The sequence below is a fragment of the Coregonus clupeaformis genome, chromosome 9 (genome assembly GCF_020615455.1).
Source record: "Coregonus clupeaformis isolate EN_2021a chromosome 9, ASM2061545v1, whole genome shotgun sequence".
Classification (NCBI taxonomy): domain Eukaryota; kingdom Metazoa; phylum Chordata; class Actinopteri; order Salmoniformes; family Salmonidae; genus Coregonus; species Coregonus clupeaformis.
In genome coordinates this window covers 18,799,079-18,816,474 of record NC_059200.1, presented here as the reverse complement: position 1 = coordinate 18,816,474, position 17,396 = coordinate 18,799,079, and the positions used below count along the sequence as shown (strand labels likewise).

The 17,396-nt window shown below is 40.7% G+C and overlaps 2 protein-coding genes across 4 annotated transcripts in view; both read left to right on the top strand.

Annotated features, from left to right (window-relative positions):
• Window positions 1-846: 846 nt before the first annotated feature.
• On the top strand, window positions 847-6,736 carry LOC121573423. The gene is made up of 3 exons (XM_041885391.2): window positions 847-1,190; window positions 5,465-5,592; window positions 5,818-6,736. The coding sequence occupies exons 1-3, from the start codon at window positions 895-897 to the stop codon at window positions 5,859-5,861; spliced, it is 468 nt and encodes a 155-aa protein (XP_041741325.2). The 5' UTR covers window positions 847-894; the 3' UTR covers window positions 5,862-6,736.
• A 6,405-nt stretch (window positions 6,737-13,141) lies between these two features.
• Window positions 13,142-17,396, top strand: part of LOC121573421 (semaphorin-4D) — an 86,402-nt gene continuing 82,147 nt past the window's right edge. For all 3 annotated transcript variants that reach the window (XM_041885386.2, XM_041885390.2, XM_041885387.2), the window contains exon 1: window positions 13,142-13,286. The gene's annotated coding sequence lies outside the window, so the exon portion shown is untranslated. The remainder of the gene's footprint in view (window positions 13,287-17,396) is intronic.

The window sequence follows — 17,396 nt, the reverse complement described above, 5'->3', positions numbered from 1 at the left end:
AAGCAAAAGGCAGTTTATTAAACACAGAGATAGCTGGTATCTGCTCAAGCTACATGCATGGACCCATTTCAGTTGCCTCTTATGGAGACAGTTGAAAAGGGATCAAAAACAGAGTTTTCAGCATTACTTTATACAATGCAACACAAAGGAAGGGGTCCTTCTTCTAGTCCCTTGATTGGTTCCCGAAGCGTAGGAGGCGGGTCTGCTCTGTCCAGAGTAGAAGCCCCATTTTGTGCACGGCAGAGTCCTCTGCCCTAGGCACCGACCAGTAGAAAGATGTGCAGTTTGTGTGTGTGCGTAACTCGTGAGGCATGAGGATGAGTGTGCGTATGCATGGAGATGTGTGTGTGAATGTGTGTATGTTCTCAAAGGAAAGTCTCGTGGGGAGCAACCAGATTGTGGCCTGTGGCGTGGGAGTTGTCCTTGAGAAGATATTGGCTCTGTCCATTGTTCTTGCATAGGAACAGCATTGACTGAAAACAAGCTCCTAACATTAAAATGGGTCATGCACAAGATTTTAGTCAGACCAAGCTATAACATTTTAATATTTACTACGACAATAGGCGGGAGCTAGACAGCCCACCTTGCCACTTTGTGGACAAAGTTAGGGCGGAGATATGTATCTTGTCAGTATTTCCATATCTTTGGCGGAGTAAACCCTCTCGCTTAGTTTCTTCCTCTCCGATATGATACAACGTAGCTACCTTGCTAGGCGCTATCAGAGTGCTACGGTTGCTGAAGTCGTACGTTCCAGCATTCGTTACAATGTTGCAGGACGCAACTGCAAAGTGAATGAATTTTTTTTGTTGTTGTCATAGCTATCACAATTATTTGATGAAACGCAAATATATTATTGTTGTGAATGGTGTAATTTAGGCATTTGATTTGCCTAGGATGGACATGTTTTTCCCCTCATCGGACTTCCACATGCCTAGTTATTGTCATGTGATCCCTTTTTATCCAATCAGGGGCTTGGTACGGGTTTTTTTTTTTCCTTCCTCCATTAGGTTTGAATCGGTTAGCCGTACGTGTCGCAAGAAAGCTAGCAGTGGGGACGTTCGTGGAATACTTGCTAACGAAGTGCAGTGGAATTGTATGTGTATACTGTCTTCAAGTTATTTTATTGGCAATATGTCACACAAACAAATCTACTACTCAGACAAATATAACGACGAACACTATGAATACAGGTATGTTCGCTTCCTGTATTAACTTGGCTTGCTAGCCAGCTAACGGTAGCTACTATTCGCGTGTGTGGTTTATCTAATTAGCCAGGTTCTGTTAGGGCCAAGGTAGTGGTACGGGGTATATATGTAGAGTTAGATGGTGATGCAATTTCTCTCTCTCTCCCCCCATTACCATTTTTTGTGGGCAAAATGTGTAGCTACTTCACTTTCCAAACTGTGAAAGGCAGCAATACGCAAACCACACGAATAACTAGCTAACAAACGTTGTCTCTGAACCAAAAATGGCGTAACTACCAACATCAATGACTGTCGTTCCTCCTTATATCCTACATTACTCCAGTAAACTGTTACTATCTAGCTAGGTAGTTAACGATTTGAGTTAGACTTCTTCCATCTTTGCTGCTACTAGTAGTACTACCAAATATATTTATAACTACTTTGGTAAAGACTACAAAAATGTGTCCACTCTGTTCGTAACAGATTGTAGTTTTAGAAACAGAACTGTATTGAGATTAAATGTTTTATCGAGCAGAATATCGGCCAAAATCCATCTCGCTCCATCTTCTCCCTCTGCAAGCCACTGGGCTTCCTCTCACCACCATATTTGGTAGTGAGTGGAAACGCCAACCGGATGCTTCACATTTATACATCCGGTGAAATATCTGTCTCATTGTTCTATCTGTACTACTACTCTGCTTACTTAGTTAGCGCTGGTCCATGACGTTGTTCGGGTGCGTACTCACTGTTCTCACATTGAGGGAATTTTGATTAATGACGGACTTCAATATATGACGATGTAGGTAGAGTCTTGACAAACATTTCTCTATATGCCTGGTGTCATTTCTTCAAAATACAAAATAAACGGCGTTTGATTACCGCCAGATCAATGCGCATGCGTCAGATCTCCACTACAAAGCATGTGGGTGGATTGGCGCGCTGCAGAACGACGGAGCTACAGCTTCTTCTTCTTCTGTGATGTCATGGCGGTCCGCAAACAATCGTTTAAGTGCATGCCGCCACCTACAGTGGAATGTACGATCAATCATGATCTGCCCAATTCTGTATTACCTTGAAAATAAAATAAAAAACGAATAAATCCCTACTAACTTCTACCACATGTGGAAACACCACCCTTAGGATTATTCAGCATGTCAACAACTATTTCAACAGTAACATCTGTTACCCCCAATATCTATTTTGCCGTGTCCACCATAACATCAACCTGCCATTTCTGCTTTCCACAACCCGAGTCGTATTGATAACCTTACCAATAAAAATATGAAGTAAACTTTATTCATTATCAAAGTGTCCTTTAACACCGCACATTCAAGAGCGCAAGATTTCTGAACTCGAAACAATGCCAGGACCAGCAGAAACACCAGCCCCGACGTTAGGTCCACTTAGTACAGGAGCAGCCATGGAAGCTCCAACATTCCACACGGTAGTTCCACCAATCTGTCTTACAGCCTCTGCATATGATACATCATGACTCATTCTATATCTCTAGCCTCTCTGCACCTGGCATCCACCAAATGCTGCACTATGTTCCCCCCACAATTACAACACAACCTTCACATTGCTCCCACGTTCACCATAATCATGTTCCCCTCCACGCTTGGCACATCTTTTCCTTCCATTACATTGAACAGCTTCATGTCCCGTTCTTTGGCATTTAAAACACCGCAATGGGGAAGGGACAAATTCTCTGATATTGAAACTAAAGAATCCTATATGTACTTTGCCAGGCAAAACCTTCTCAAACCTCAGCAGCACTGATAGGCTTTCACTTCTTGGACCTTCTTTCCTACTGATCAACCTTTTGGCCTCGATCCCTCTTCCTCCCTTTACATTGTCTTTAATATCATCTATGGACATACAGTGGCTTGCGAAAGTATTCACCCCCCTTGGCATTTTTCCTATTTTGTTGCCTTACAACCTGGAATTTAAATTGATTTTTTTGGGGGGGGGGGTTGTATCATTTGATTTACACAACATGCCAACCACTTTGAAGATGCAAAATATTTTTTATTGTGAAACAAACAAGAAATAAGACTAAAAAACTGAAACCTTGAGCGTGCATAACTATTCACCCCCCCAAAGTCAATACTTTGTAGAGCCACGTTTTGCAGCAATTACAGCTGCAAGTCTCTTGGGGTATGTCTCTATAAGCTTGGCACATCTAGCCACTGGGATTTTTGCCCATTCTTCAAGGCAAAACTGCTCCAGCTCCTTCAAGTTGGATGGGTTCAGCTGGTGTACAGCAATCTTTATGTCATACCACAGATTCTCAATTGGATTGAGGTCTGGGCTTTGACTAGGCCATTCCAAGAAATTAAAATGTTTCCCCTTAAACCACTCAAGTGTTGCTTTAGCAGTATGCTTAGGGTCTTTGTCCTGCTGGAAGGTGAACCTCCGTCCCAGTCTCAAATCTCTGGAAGACCGAAACAGGTTTCCCTAAAGAATTTCCCTGTATTTAGCGCAATCCATCTTTCCTTAAATTCTGACCAGTTTCCCCAGTCCCTGCCGACGAAAAACATCCCCACAGCATGATGCTGCCACCACCATGCTTCACTGTGGGGATGGTGTTCTCAGGGTGATGAGAGGTGTTGGGTTTGCGCCAGACATAGCATTTTCCTTGATGGCCAAAAGCTCAATTTTAGTCTCATCTGACCAGAGTACCTTCTTCCATATGTTTGGGGAGTCTTCCACATGCCTTTTGGCGAACACCAAACGTGTTTGCTTATTTTTTTCTTTAAGCAATGGCTTTTTTCTTGCCACTCTTCCGTAAAGCCCAGCTCTGTGGAGTGTAGGGCTTAAAGTGGTCCTATGGACAGATACTCCAATCTCCGCTGTGGAGCTTTGCAGCTCCTTCAGGGTTATCTTTGGTCTCTTTGTTGCCTCTCTGATTAATGCCCTCCTTGCCTGGTCCGTGAGTTTTGGTGGGCGGCCCTCTCTTGGCAGGTTTGTTGTGGTGCCATATTCTTTCCATTTTTTAATAATGGATTTAATGGTGCTCCGTGGGATGTTCAAAGTTTCAGATATTTTTTTATAACCCAACCCTGATCTGTACTTCTCCACAACTTTGTACCTGACCTGTTTGGAGAGCTCCTTGGTCTTCATGGTGTTGCAGACTGGGGCCTTTCAGAACAGGTGTGTGTATATATATATATACTGAGATCATGTGACAGATCATGTGACACTTAGATTGCACACAGGTGTACTTTATTTAACTAATTATGTGACTTCTGAAGGTAATTGGTTGCACCAGATCTTATTTAGGGGCTTCATAGCAAAGGGGGTGAATACATATGCACGCACCACTTTTCCGTTATTTTTTTTTTTTTTTAAACAAGTAATTTTTTGAATTTCACTGCACCAATTTGGACTACTTTGTGTATGTCCATTACATGAAATCCAAATAAAAATCCATTTAAATTACAGGTTGTAATGCAACAAAATAGGAAAAATGCCAAGGGGGATGAATACTTTTGCAAGGCACCGTAGATATTGGGACCCCAGTGATAGAGCTACTGCTTACCACCCTTGGTGAAAGTTGGGGGTTAACTACTGCCCTCATCGAAGTCACGAAGTTCAAGGCCGACCGCGGTTCTGCAGGCAATCTTTGTGGTCAATCTTTGTGTTAATAACAATTTCAAAGACAACCATGGAACCAATAATTGCTTCTATTACACGAGATGTATGTCCTGATTATTTAAAAAATCCCACAAAGAGGAAGTTATAAGGATAATTTAGTAGCTAATGGTAGCCTGCAGTACTCCAGTCAGCCTTTAACTTGAGACACTCAATGAGAGGGGGCAACACTGAGCCAGCCTGCAACAATATTTATTGAAGTAGCTCAAGCTAATCATTTTATGTCTACATAAATCTCCCATTGAGTCTTCACATAAGAATGAATGGTGTCACGGGATCGATGGCTTTGTCCATTCATACAGTCATTGATGAAAGTTGGAAGTTTCAGCTTTCAATTGATAATTCCATTGATTACCGGTCCATGATTGGAAGTGGTGGTCTAGCTAGCTACTTTAACTGTTACCTACCAATATCTAACGTTGAATCTTAGCATCTTTTATTGTTCCATTCAGTTGGATAGGCCTAGCTAGCTATAGTCTAAAGATGAACTCGCACTGGTTTTAGGTTATAAAGTACATAACCACTAACCAGTACTTTTAGAAAATATTCAAACTATATGGACTTTGAATACGTTATTTATTACAGTAAAAATGTGTTTAGTGTTGCTCTACTTGTTCTTTCAACAGACATGTTGTGTTGCCGCGGGAGATGGTGAAACAAGTCCCCAAATCCCACCTGATGTCTGAGGATGAGTGGAGGCGAATGGGAGTGCAGCAGTCTCTTGGATGGGTGCACTATATGATCCATGAACCTGGTTTGTACCCTCAATGCTTTGTCTACGCCACATTGATCATGTCTCAAGGCAAATAGCCTGGTCCCAGGTCTTGTGTTTTCTTGCCAATTTTCCGTTGACGGTGAGTGACCCATAGGAGTTGGCAAGACGGCACAAACAGATCTGGGACCAGGCTAAGCATAGGCTAAATGTAAAGGGTTTGTAATTTGTAAGTCACATATTTTTTTTTTTCTCCGATTCTTTCAGAGCCTCACATTCTGCTGTTTAGGCGACCACTTCCGAAGAACTGATCTATGCATTCCTTAGAACATTCCTTCCTGTCAACGTTCTGTGGTATTCATTGAATACTTGCTCCCCTACCCAAGTTATATTGTCTGCTGTGCATGAAGCTGTAGTTGTCTCAGCAACCAAGCTCAGTCTGATTGCATGGAAGAGGTGAACGTCCTGTCTGTCACTGTGGCATTGTGGAATTTAAGGGTTGATATACGTCACAAATATGTTGCTACAAGTACTACACTAATACCAAAGTGCCTACGATGACATCAACCCTTTTGACCAAGTGTTGAAATAAACATGTTGTTTTTTCTGTACTTTAATATAATTGTTGTATGACCTTCACAAATGGCTCCATACGCTCACTTTTCTATGACTATTGATATGTACTGTGTTTTCTATTTTGTAACTGAATGGATTTATAAGTAGATGCACCAGACGGTATTGACTAGCTTTTGTACATAAAAATCCACTCTGATTGAAAGCACAGTAAAGGTGGTGTTTGCCTGGATAATGTACTTGTTCCAGGTTCTCCAAAGTGCTTGTTTTCTATTCACTGTCCCTCTATCCACTGACGTGCAGGCAGTAGCCAGCCAGGCCACACGTTTATTTTTCTGCTCACGTATTAGTGATCAAAACTGTTGATAGAGCCGCACAGCCTCTGAACTGCACCACTAATGAACCACATGAGGATGTGATCAGTCTGTAATGCAAAACGGATCATTTGTGATTGACAACCAGCCCCATTTCTTGGTATCACTTAACAGAATGGTATGAAGGAAGATTTAAATGTTTATCACCTTTTGAGCCTAAATCAACCTGTGGCATTTGGCTGTTGTCTTTTTTGAATGTCATGACTTTTGATGAGAATAAATATATATTTTGAAATGGTTTACTTGGTCCTGTAGAATTTTGTGTTGTAAGCTTTTGGCCATGAGATGGTGCTATAGGACCGGTTAAAATAGGGCATCAGAGAAGATAGGAACTCATTGGTACATACTTGTCCAATGTTGAGGTGTAGGAAGAAGAAAGAAACACTGTAATTTAGCATTATGCAGGATGCCACTTTGACATGGTCATAGATGGTGTACCATCATTTAGATGGCTATGTTTGACTACAATACTGCTGGTGGATATAACTGCTGAGAATCAGTGTATTGGTGGCTGGCACAGCGGTGGGCATGTGAGGATGATTTGAAATACAGACAGCTTTCACTTCACAATAAATGACTTACCAAAAGAATGTACAGTCAGGTCCATAAGAATTTGGACAGTGACACGATTTGCATCATTTTGGCTCTGTACGCCACCACAATGGATTTGAAAGGAAACGATCGAGATGTGCTTGAAGTGTAGACTTTCATCTTTAATTTAATGGTACAATATATAACTTACCAAAATAATGTATATAGGCAATGCTTTATGTCGTTAGAGGTCAACTGCTGATTGTACAGCACCCTTATGTGTCTGAGTAGGTAAACCCTTGACTGAATTGATCATTTCCTCTCTACCAATGCACTTTTGATTGTCTTGCTTTTATGAACATTGTGACTGTCTTTCTGTGGGTGCAGTGCTCATATTATTGAGAGTGCAGGGCAACGTAGACTTGGCATGGTCTGGTCTCTAGTTCATATCTGGAATTCCCCCAGATGGCTGTGGCAGAATAACTATTTCTATTAAATATATATAATATGATCCGGCTTTTAAACAGTGGAAAATATTTTAAAAAGCGTTTCATCGAGTATTTCAGAGGGACCCTGTCATTACAGTATGAATCATCATAACCTACCATCATTTCGTTTTGAGGATGAACTTTAAAACTACAGCATTATGTCATCATGGTAACCAAATTTCAACAGACAATCCTTGTATAAAATATGTTGAATTTGTACCTTTAAAACAACATCAGATGTATATCCACTATCAGAAGAAGAAAAAAACAGGGTGGGCAGCACCTCCTACTGCAGAAGTGATCTATCTACAGCTACCCTTTGGTCTGCCATCCAGGGTTTTAACCATGCCCTGTTTAGTTATGATATTTGTCACTGACTATTACCAATGTGCTATCATGAGAATGAGTGTTGACAGATCTCCACTTAAAAACTAAATAGATTCACTGTTGCTATCAAAGTCATTCCAAAGGTTAGGTTTAATAAGGAATACCTGGGATAGGATAAAGTAATCCTTCTACCCCCCTTACCCACCCCCCCAACAAAACAAAAAAACATATTGTAAAGTGGTTATCCCACTGGCTGTAAGGTGAATGCACCAATTTGTAAGTCGCTCTGGATAAGAGCGTCTGCTAAATGACGTAAATGTTTAACAGCGCAATAAAAGTGTTTAGCATGATTTTTGAATGACTACCTCATCCCTGTACCCCACACATACAATTCTCTGTAAGGTCCCACAGTCAAACAGTGAATTTCAAACACGGATTCAACCACAAAGACCAGGGAGGTTTTCCAATGAAGGACACCTATTGGTAGATGGGTAAAAATAAATATCCTTTTGAGCATGGTGAAGTTACTAATTACACTTTGGATGGTGTATCAATGCGCCCAGTCACTACAAAGAAACAGGCGTCCTTCCTAACTCAGTTGCCAGAGAGGAAGGAAACCGCTCAGGGATTTCACCATGAGGCCAATGGTGACTTTAAAAGAGTTACAGAGTTTAATTAATGGCTGTGATAGGAGAAAACTGAGGATGGATCAACAACGTTGTAGTTACTCCACAATACTAACCTACTTGACAGAGTGAAAAGAAGGAAGCCTGTACAGAATAAAAATATTCCAAAACATGCATCCTGTTTGCAATAAGGCACTAAAGTAAAACTGCAAAAAATGTGGCAAATCAATTAACTATTTGTCCTGAATACAAAGTGTTATGTTTGGGGCAAATCTAATACAATACATTACTGAGTACCACTCTCCATATTTTCAAGCATAGTGGTGGCTGCATCATGTTATGGGTATGCTTGTAATCGTTAAGGACTGGGGAGTTTTTCAGTATAAAAACAAAATGTAATGGAGCAAAGCACAGACAAAATCCTAGAGGAAAACCTGGTTCAGTCTGCTTTCCACCAGGCACTGGGAGATGAATTCACTTTTCAGCAGGACAATAACCTAAAACACAAGGTCAAATATACACTGGAGTTGCTTACCAAGAAGACAGTGAATGTTCCTGAGTGGCCGAGTTACAGTTTTGACTTAAATCTATCAGAAAATCTATGGCAAGACCTGAAAATGGTTGTCTAGCAATGATCAACAACCAATTTGACAGAGCTTGAAGAATTTTGAAAAGAATAACCGGGGAAATGTACAATCCAGGTGTGGAAACCTCTTAGAGAATTACCCAGAAAGACTCACAGCTGTAATTGCTGCCAAAGGTGATTCTAACATGTATTGACTTAGGGGTGTGAATACTTATGTAAATTAGATGTTTCTGTATTAATTTTCAATACATTTTAAACATTTCTAAAAACATGTTTTCACTTTGTCATTATGGGGAATTGTGTGTAGATGGGTATGAATACTTTCTGAAGGCACTGTATCATCAATGATGCTGTTTAGTCATGAACAGTCATTGTTTCAATTCAAACTAGAATTCAACTCTATCTCAACCTCTGTAGCTCAGCTGGTAGAGCACGGCGCTTGTAACGCCAAGGTAGTGGGTTTGATCCCTGGGACCACCCATACATAAAAAATTTATGCACGCATGACTGTAAGTCGCTTTGGATAAAAGCGTCTGCTAAATGGCATATTATTATTATTAACTAAACATAGACAATACATTAGGCCTAGGGTTTCAAGCTCACTGATTTCAAATGTAATGATATTTAGTGATATTGAGTTGTATTTGAATTGTATTTGGTTGTCAAAGCAACCAAAGCTCAACATTTGAAGGAGATGTATCATCTGCTTGGATAGTTCCATCTGTGCCACTGACTTAGTCTGGCTTGAATTACAGTTTGTCTATAAATTAATAATTTATATGTGGGATTCAAATCAAAACAAATTTTATTATGCTCTGAATACAACAGGTGTAGACCTTACCGCGAAATGCTTTCTTACAAGCCCTTAACCAACAATGCAGTTCAAGAAATAGAGTTTAGAAAATATTTACTAAATAAAGTAAAGTAAAAAATTAAATAAAAATAATAATAATAATAATAATAATATAAAAAAAAGTAAAAAAATAAAAAAAAAAGTAACACAATAAAATAACAATAGCGAGGCTATATACAGGGGGTACCGGTACCGACTCAACAGGTAGGGCGGCAGGTAGCTTAGTGGGTAAGAGCGTTGTGCCAGTAACTGAAAGGTCGCTGGTTCTAATCCCTGAGCTGACTAGGTGAAAAATCTGTCGATGTGCCCTTAAGCAAGGCACTTAACTCTAATTGTTCCTGTAAGTCGCTCTGGATATGTAAAAATGTTAGTTGAGGTACATGTAGGTTGGGGTAAAGTGACTATGCATAGATCATAAACAGAGAGTAGCAGCAGTGTAAAAACAAAGGGGGGGGTCAATGTAAAAATTCACGTCTCCATCTCAACCAAAAATGTCAGTTAAAGAATAGGACTGCATCATTATTTAGTCCTGTTCTTTAACTTACATCATTATTTAGTCCTGTTCTTTAACTTACATTTTTGGTTGAGATGGAGATGTGAATCCAACATATAAATTATTACTTTGTAGACAAACTTGAATTATAGCCAGACTAAGTCAGTGACACTGATGGAACTATCCAAGCAGATGATACATCTCCTTCAATTATTAAAATGAGGTGTGCTTTCTGGCCACGTGACAGCCGCCGTATCTTCACCCGTGGGTGCTTCATTTTGGTAGTAGTGAAGGACTAGCTGGCTACACCTACTACGGAGTCCATGAACTGCAGTGGCGGAGCTCAAACTTCATCCGAGTCCTACTATGGAGAAGCCACACAGACGGCAAGGACAGCAAGTCACCTTGATGACACCGTGCTGCCTGCCTTCCCCTGGACTTGCTCCAGAGACCATCTTTGCTTGCTCTCCCCTTTGACCACCTCCCTCCGATGATCACTCAAGCCATGAACATTCCAACCCTCTCATGACCTTCCATCTCATGAATTATGTTGTTGTTTTCTAAATTGCTTGTATTTTTTGTGTTGTTTTAAAGCTCTTTGAGGTTCTTTATGTAATGAATAGCGCTGTGAAAGTTGAATAAGTTATTATTATTATTACATTTTAGTCATTTAGCAGACACTCTTATCCAGAGCGACTTACAGTTAGTGAGTGCATACATTTTTCATACTGGCCCCCCGTGGGAAACGAACCCACAACCCTGGCGTTGCAAGCGCCATGCTCTACCAACTGAGCTACAGGAGGCCTATTATTATTATTATTATATGTGGGGGAGAGATCTAGAATCTGTGGTCCTCTGTAGCTCAGCTGGTAGAGCATGGCGCTTGTAACGCCAAGGTAGTGGGTTCGATCCCTGGGACCACCCATACGTAAAAATGTATGCACGCATGACTGTAAGTCGCTTTGGATAAAAGCGTCTGCTAAATGGCATATTATTATTATTTACAGGGAGAGATCTAGAATCTACAGGGAGGGATCTAGAATCTACAGGAAGAGATCTAGAATCTACAGGGAGAGATCTAGAATGCACAGGGAGGGATCTAGAATGCACAGGGAGGGATCTAGAATGCACAGGGAGGGATCTAGAATGCAATGGGAGGGATCTAGATTCTAGAAAGCACATCTGTACAAATCAGCAGACTCCTAATTGCATGTGGGGACTGGTTCCAACAAACATTCCATAGTCACCTGTTTTCTCTTAACCAACACATGGCACATGGTGAATGAAGAATACCACAGCTGCTTTTTATATTCATTTTGGGCAGGACTTAGGGTACCACTAACACAGTGAGTCATTTAAGGTAAGCGCTAGATCAGAGGAGGCTGGTGGGGGGAGCTATAGGAGGACAGGCTCATTGTAATGGCTGGAGTGGAATAAATGGAACAGAGTCCAACGTGTTTCCCATATGTTTGATGTGTTTGATACCGTTCCATTTATGCCAGTCCAGCCATTACAATGACCCATCCTCCTATAGCTCCTCCCACTAGCCTCCTCTGCTCTAGATACTGCAGGGACTGATAGAACTCTGATGGGACTAGGTTATATGACTTACTGTACATCTCAATGATAGTGTGTAACAGAGGGGTTACATCTTACCATCATCATACTTCTGACTTAGAGGCAACATCTACAATTATTTTCTCAAAACATGAGAAGGACCTAAGTCGTAAAGACAAAGGTCAAGAAAGATAATGTGACATTTAAGTTTAGATGTATGTCATGAAGATCTAGCTGAAAATCAATGTAGAAGGAAAACATGTACTGTATATTCTGACCATTAAACTAAAAGATATATAGGAATACTATGCCATCACCCACTAATATTATACAGACGGAGAGCATGGCAATTCATGGAATTTAAGTTAAGCTAAGGGTTGAGGGGTAATCATCATGCATTTAGATAGGCTATTGTAAAAATGGCTGCATTCGACAGTACTTTGTTCACGACCACATTTCATCAAGAAAAGAAGCTCCACGGCTGAAAGATGTGATTGTATTTAGCTCTAGCCACCACTTGAAGGAGTCTGGGCTGGAACCCCCCGGCACTCTGCCCTCTCCGCCCCCTTCTTTGGACAATAAGACAAGGGATGGTTTGTCTGTCTTTACTGTGTTTTTGATTCACTGCTCCATTTGAGGAAATGTTACATAACCTTTGACCCCTAACAATGACCTTTTCAAGCCCTTCAGTAGAATATATGTGAGTTGCTGTCCAAGGATTTCCCCCCAGTTTTGGTCAAGGGTATAATCTAGACATGAGTGAGTCCATGTCCATTTGGAGGTTTGAGTCTGTTCTGTTCTATTCTAAATGTAATGTGCTAAAACATTTAAATTACTCTGTCCTCAATTATCTTATTTTTTTTGTAAAGGTGTTAAATAAACAGCACTATATGCTAGGCCTATGTATCACAATAACTTTCAGAGATAATATCATATGTATCACAATAACTTTCAGAGATAATATCATATGTATCACAATAACTTTCAGAGATAATATTATTTGTAACAATCATATGGACTGTATAAAATGGGTAACAACAGCAGGCATTTGTGCCACTCTCCTCTTTCTCCAGCTGCAAGCGGCATCAGTGCTCTCTGGATACCTACCTACCTTGCTTGTTTGCATAATTATTTTCCCTGTCCCACCCCCCTCTCTATCTCGATTGATATCGCTGCTGAGAAAGGATTTTTAGATTCGAAGCAGCACACACACTGGTCACACCCGCCATGCTGCGAGCGATAGCGACTAAAAACTTGACAAGCTCCTGCAACAACGGTCAACTATTTTAACGACCAAAGAAAGACAAAGAGGATATTTTTTTTACCAAGTAAGTCAAACATTGATTGAATGTTTAGATCAATGCACCGTTTAATTCGTGATACGGAGATGTTGTATTGAGCATTTGTTGTAACTTTATCTGCTGCGGTTGTTGCATGGCTATTTATCCGTTTGGTATCTGAGCTTGCCTTGCGGTCATGCATTCTGTTCTCTCAGTGAGTAAGTAGGGTTAGAGCAATGACTAAATATGAGGGGTTGGAGCTTTTAGTTCGCCCTGCACTTGTTATATGTAGTTTACAACAGGTTGTTTCTTTTGTAGCGAATTTACTACAGCTTTACCATGTTTCTTTGAAGTTTGCTATCTAGGTACATTTAATGAATGCTTCTGAAAGGTCGATTTTCCTGTAAGTACAAGTTTGTTGACTAGACTTTATCAGACTAACGTTAAATTCGTGTGCAGGTTGTCATCACCACCTAAATCATTTCGAAGGAAGGCTTAAAATGATTTCGTGCTTTTTTAATATTAAAACTATTGCAAATACACGTTTGTTACAATGTAGCCACAGCAGCGTCTCGCCTCATCTAAATTACAAAGTTACCGTAAAATTGTTTCCGTGAGAGTAGTGTTATTATTTAGCCGAGAGACTTTTAAAGATTAAAAAATCTCTCTCCATGTTTTAATGAGTTCTCAGTGTCATTCCGGGGTTGCTAGCGATGCACGCATAAATCAAGGTCGCTCATTCATTTGAACAACAAAATATTGGTATTGAAATGGAGTGAAGGATAGCCTATCCACGTTAGTGGTTGAACTTAATGATTTACATAATTATATACACTAGATGGCTGATGGGAAGGGGGCGGGGGCTCTGTTGAAGCTACCGTGCCTCCATCTTTAGCACTCCACACATTTACATTTACATTAGCAGACGCTCTTATCCATTGTAAAACATATTTTGGAAGCTATAGAAATGCATGTATTAATGTCTACATTGGTTTTTGCCACTTTTATTCTATTAGACACCTTAATGCATACTTAAATTATATTATGTGAAATTAATATTTAAAAAATGTAAAAAGATTTTCCTTAAAGTATAAAAAAATACTTAAATACATTTGGGTCTCCCGAATGTGCCACTAGAGATCCTGGTTCGTATCCAGGCTCTGTCATAGCCGGCCGCGACCAGGAGACCCATGGGGCTGCGCACAATTGGCCCAGCGTCGTCCAGGGTAGGGGAGGGAATGGCCGACAGGGATGTAGCTCAGTTGGTAGAGCATGGCGTTTTGCACCGCCAGGGTTGTGGGTTCGATTCCCACGGGGGGCCAGTATAAAAAATAATGTATGCACTCACTAACTGTAAGTCGCTCTGGATAAGAGCGTCTGCTAAATGACTAAGATGTAAATGTAAATATAATTTTGGCCTTAACATTTCATTTAAATACTGTAGAATTCCATTCATTCCTATGGAGGACTGTTCCTACTGGGGAGTCCCAATATGGCCGCCGGTGGCTTCAAAGCCTCTCAATGGCCAATACATAGGATCAGCAATCCAGGGTATATACACAGTGCATTCGGAAAGTATTCAGACCCCTTGACTTTTTCCACATTTTGTTACCTACAGTTGAAGTCGGAAGTTTACATACACTCAATTAGTATTTGGTAGCATTGCCTTTAAATTGTTTAACTTGGGTCAAACGTTTTGGGTAGCCTTCCACAAGCTTCCCACAATAAGTTGGGTGAATTTTGGCCCATTCCTCCTGACAGAGCTGGTGTAACTGAGTCAGGTTTGTAGGCCTCCTTGCGTGCACACGCTTTTCAGTTCTGCCCACAATTTTCTATAGGATTGAGGTCAGGGCTTTGTGATGGCCACTCCAATACCTTGACTTTGTTGTCCTTAAGCCATTTTTCCACAACTTTGGATGTATGCTTGGGGTCATTGTCCATTTGGAAGACCCATTTGCGACCAAGCTTTAACTTCCTGACTGATGTCTTGAGATGTTGCTTCAATATATCCACATAATATTCCTTCCTCCTATTTTGTGAAGTGCACCTGACCCTCCTGCAGCAAAGCACCCCCACAGCATGATGCTGCCACCCCGTGCTTCACGGTTGGGATGGTGTTCTTCGGCTTGCAAGGTCCCCCTTTTTCCTCCAAACATAACAATGGTCATTATGGCCAAACAGTTCTATTTTTGTTTCATCAGACCATAGGACATTTCTCCAAAAAGTACGATCTTTGTCCCCATGTGCAGTTGCAAACCGTAGTCTGGCTTTTTTATGGCGGTTTTGGAGCAGTGGCTTCTTCCTTGCTGAGCGGCCTTTCAGATTATGTCGATATAGGACTTGTTTTACTGTGGATATAGATACTTTTGTACCTGTTTCCTCCAGCATCTTCAAAAGGTCCTTTGCTGTTGTTCTGGGATTGATTTGCACTTTTCACCAACAAAGTACGATCATCGTATGCACACATGACTGTAAGTCGCTTTGGATAAAAGCGTCTGCTAAATGGCATATTATCTCTAGGAGACAGAACACGTCTCCTTCCTGAGCGGTATGATGGCTGCGTGGTCCCATAGTGTTTATACTTGCGTACTATTGTTTGTACAGATGAACGTGGTACCTTCAGGCGTTTGGAAATTGCTCCCAAGGATGAACCAGACTTGTGAAGGTCTACAATCTTTTTTCTGAGGTCTTGGCTGATTTCTTTTGATTTTCCCATGATGTCAAGCAAAGAGGCACTGAGTTTGAAGGTAGGCCTCGAAATACATCCACAGGTACACCTCCAATTGACTCAAATGATTTCAATTAGCCTATCAGAAGCTTCTAAAGCCATGACATCATTTTCTGGAATTTTTCCAAGCTGTTTAAAGGCACAGTCAACTTAGTGTATGTAAACTTCTGACCCACTGGAATTGTGATACAGTGAATTATAAGTTAAATAATCTGTCTGTAAACAATTGTTGGAAAGATTACTTGTCATGCACAAAGTAGATGTCCTAACCGACTTGCCAAAACTATAGTTTGTTAACAAGAAATTTGTGGAGTGGTTGAAAAAATAGTTTTAATGACTCCAACCTAAGTGTATGTAAACTTTTGACTTCAACTGTAACAGCCTTATTCTAAAATGAATTAAATAGGTTTTTCCCCTCATCAATCTACACACAATACCCCACAATGACAAAGCAAAAACAGGTTTTTATACATTTTTGCAAATGTATAAAAAAATATAACACTGAAATAGTAAATTTACATAAGTATTCAGACCCTTGTTGAAGCACCTTAGGCAGTGATTACAGCTTCGGGTCTTCTTGGGTATGACGCTACATGCTTGGCACACCTGTATTTGGGGAGTTTTTCCCCTTGTTCTCTGCAGATCCTCTCAAACCCTGTCAGGTTGGATGGGGACTGTTGCTGCACAGCTATTTTCAGGTCTCTCCAGAGATGTTCAATCGGGTTCAAGTCCGGGCTCTAGCTGGGCCACTCAAGGACATTGAGAGACTTGTCCCGAAGCCATTCCTGCGTTGTCTTGGCTGTGTGCTTAGGGTCGTTGTCCTGTTGGAAGGTGAACCTTCACCCCAATCTGAGGTCCTGAGCGCTCTGGAGCAGGTTTTCATCAATGATCTCTCTGTACTTTGCTCCGTTCATCTTTCCCTTGATCTTGACCAGTCTCCCAGTCCCTGCCACTGAAAAACATCCCCACAACAGGATGTTAACACCACCATGCTTCACCGTAGGGATGGTGCCAGGTTTCCTCCAGACGTGAGGCTTGGCATTCAGGCCAAAGAGTTCAACCCTTCAGAAAACACTACTGGGTGATCTGAAAAGTCATAGTCAATCGATCAATAATATAATAATACTTTTAGCAAAAATGTTTATATTCAATTTTTGATCTGTTGAAACAATGAGAATAGAAAGGTTCAGAACTTTTGTAAAACATCACAGTACAGTTGAAAAATATATGGAAAATAGAAATCCAATATGGATGGTGTTACGAGATAGATGGGAGGTGTTGAATGGAGTTGAAGGATGGGACTAATAACAACAAGATAGCTAATGTAACGCATACTGTGTCCATAATAAGTATATAGGTTATAGGTTGAGAGCTTTTGTGAAAGAGCACAGTTAGAAAAATATGGCATATAGAAGCAAACCGGATGGACA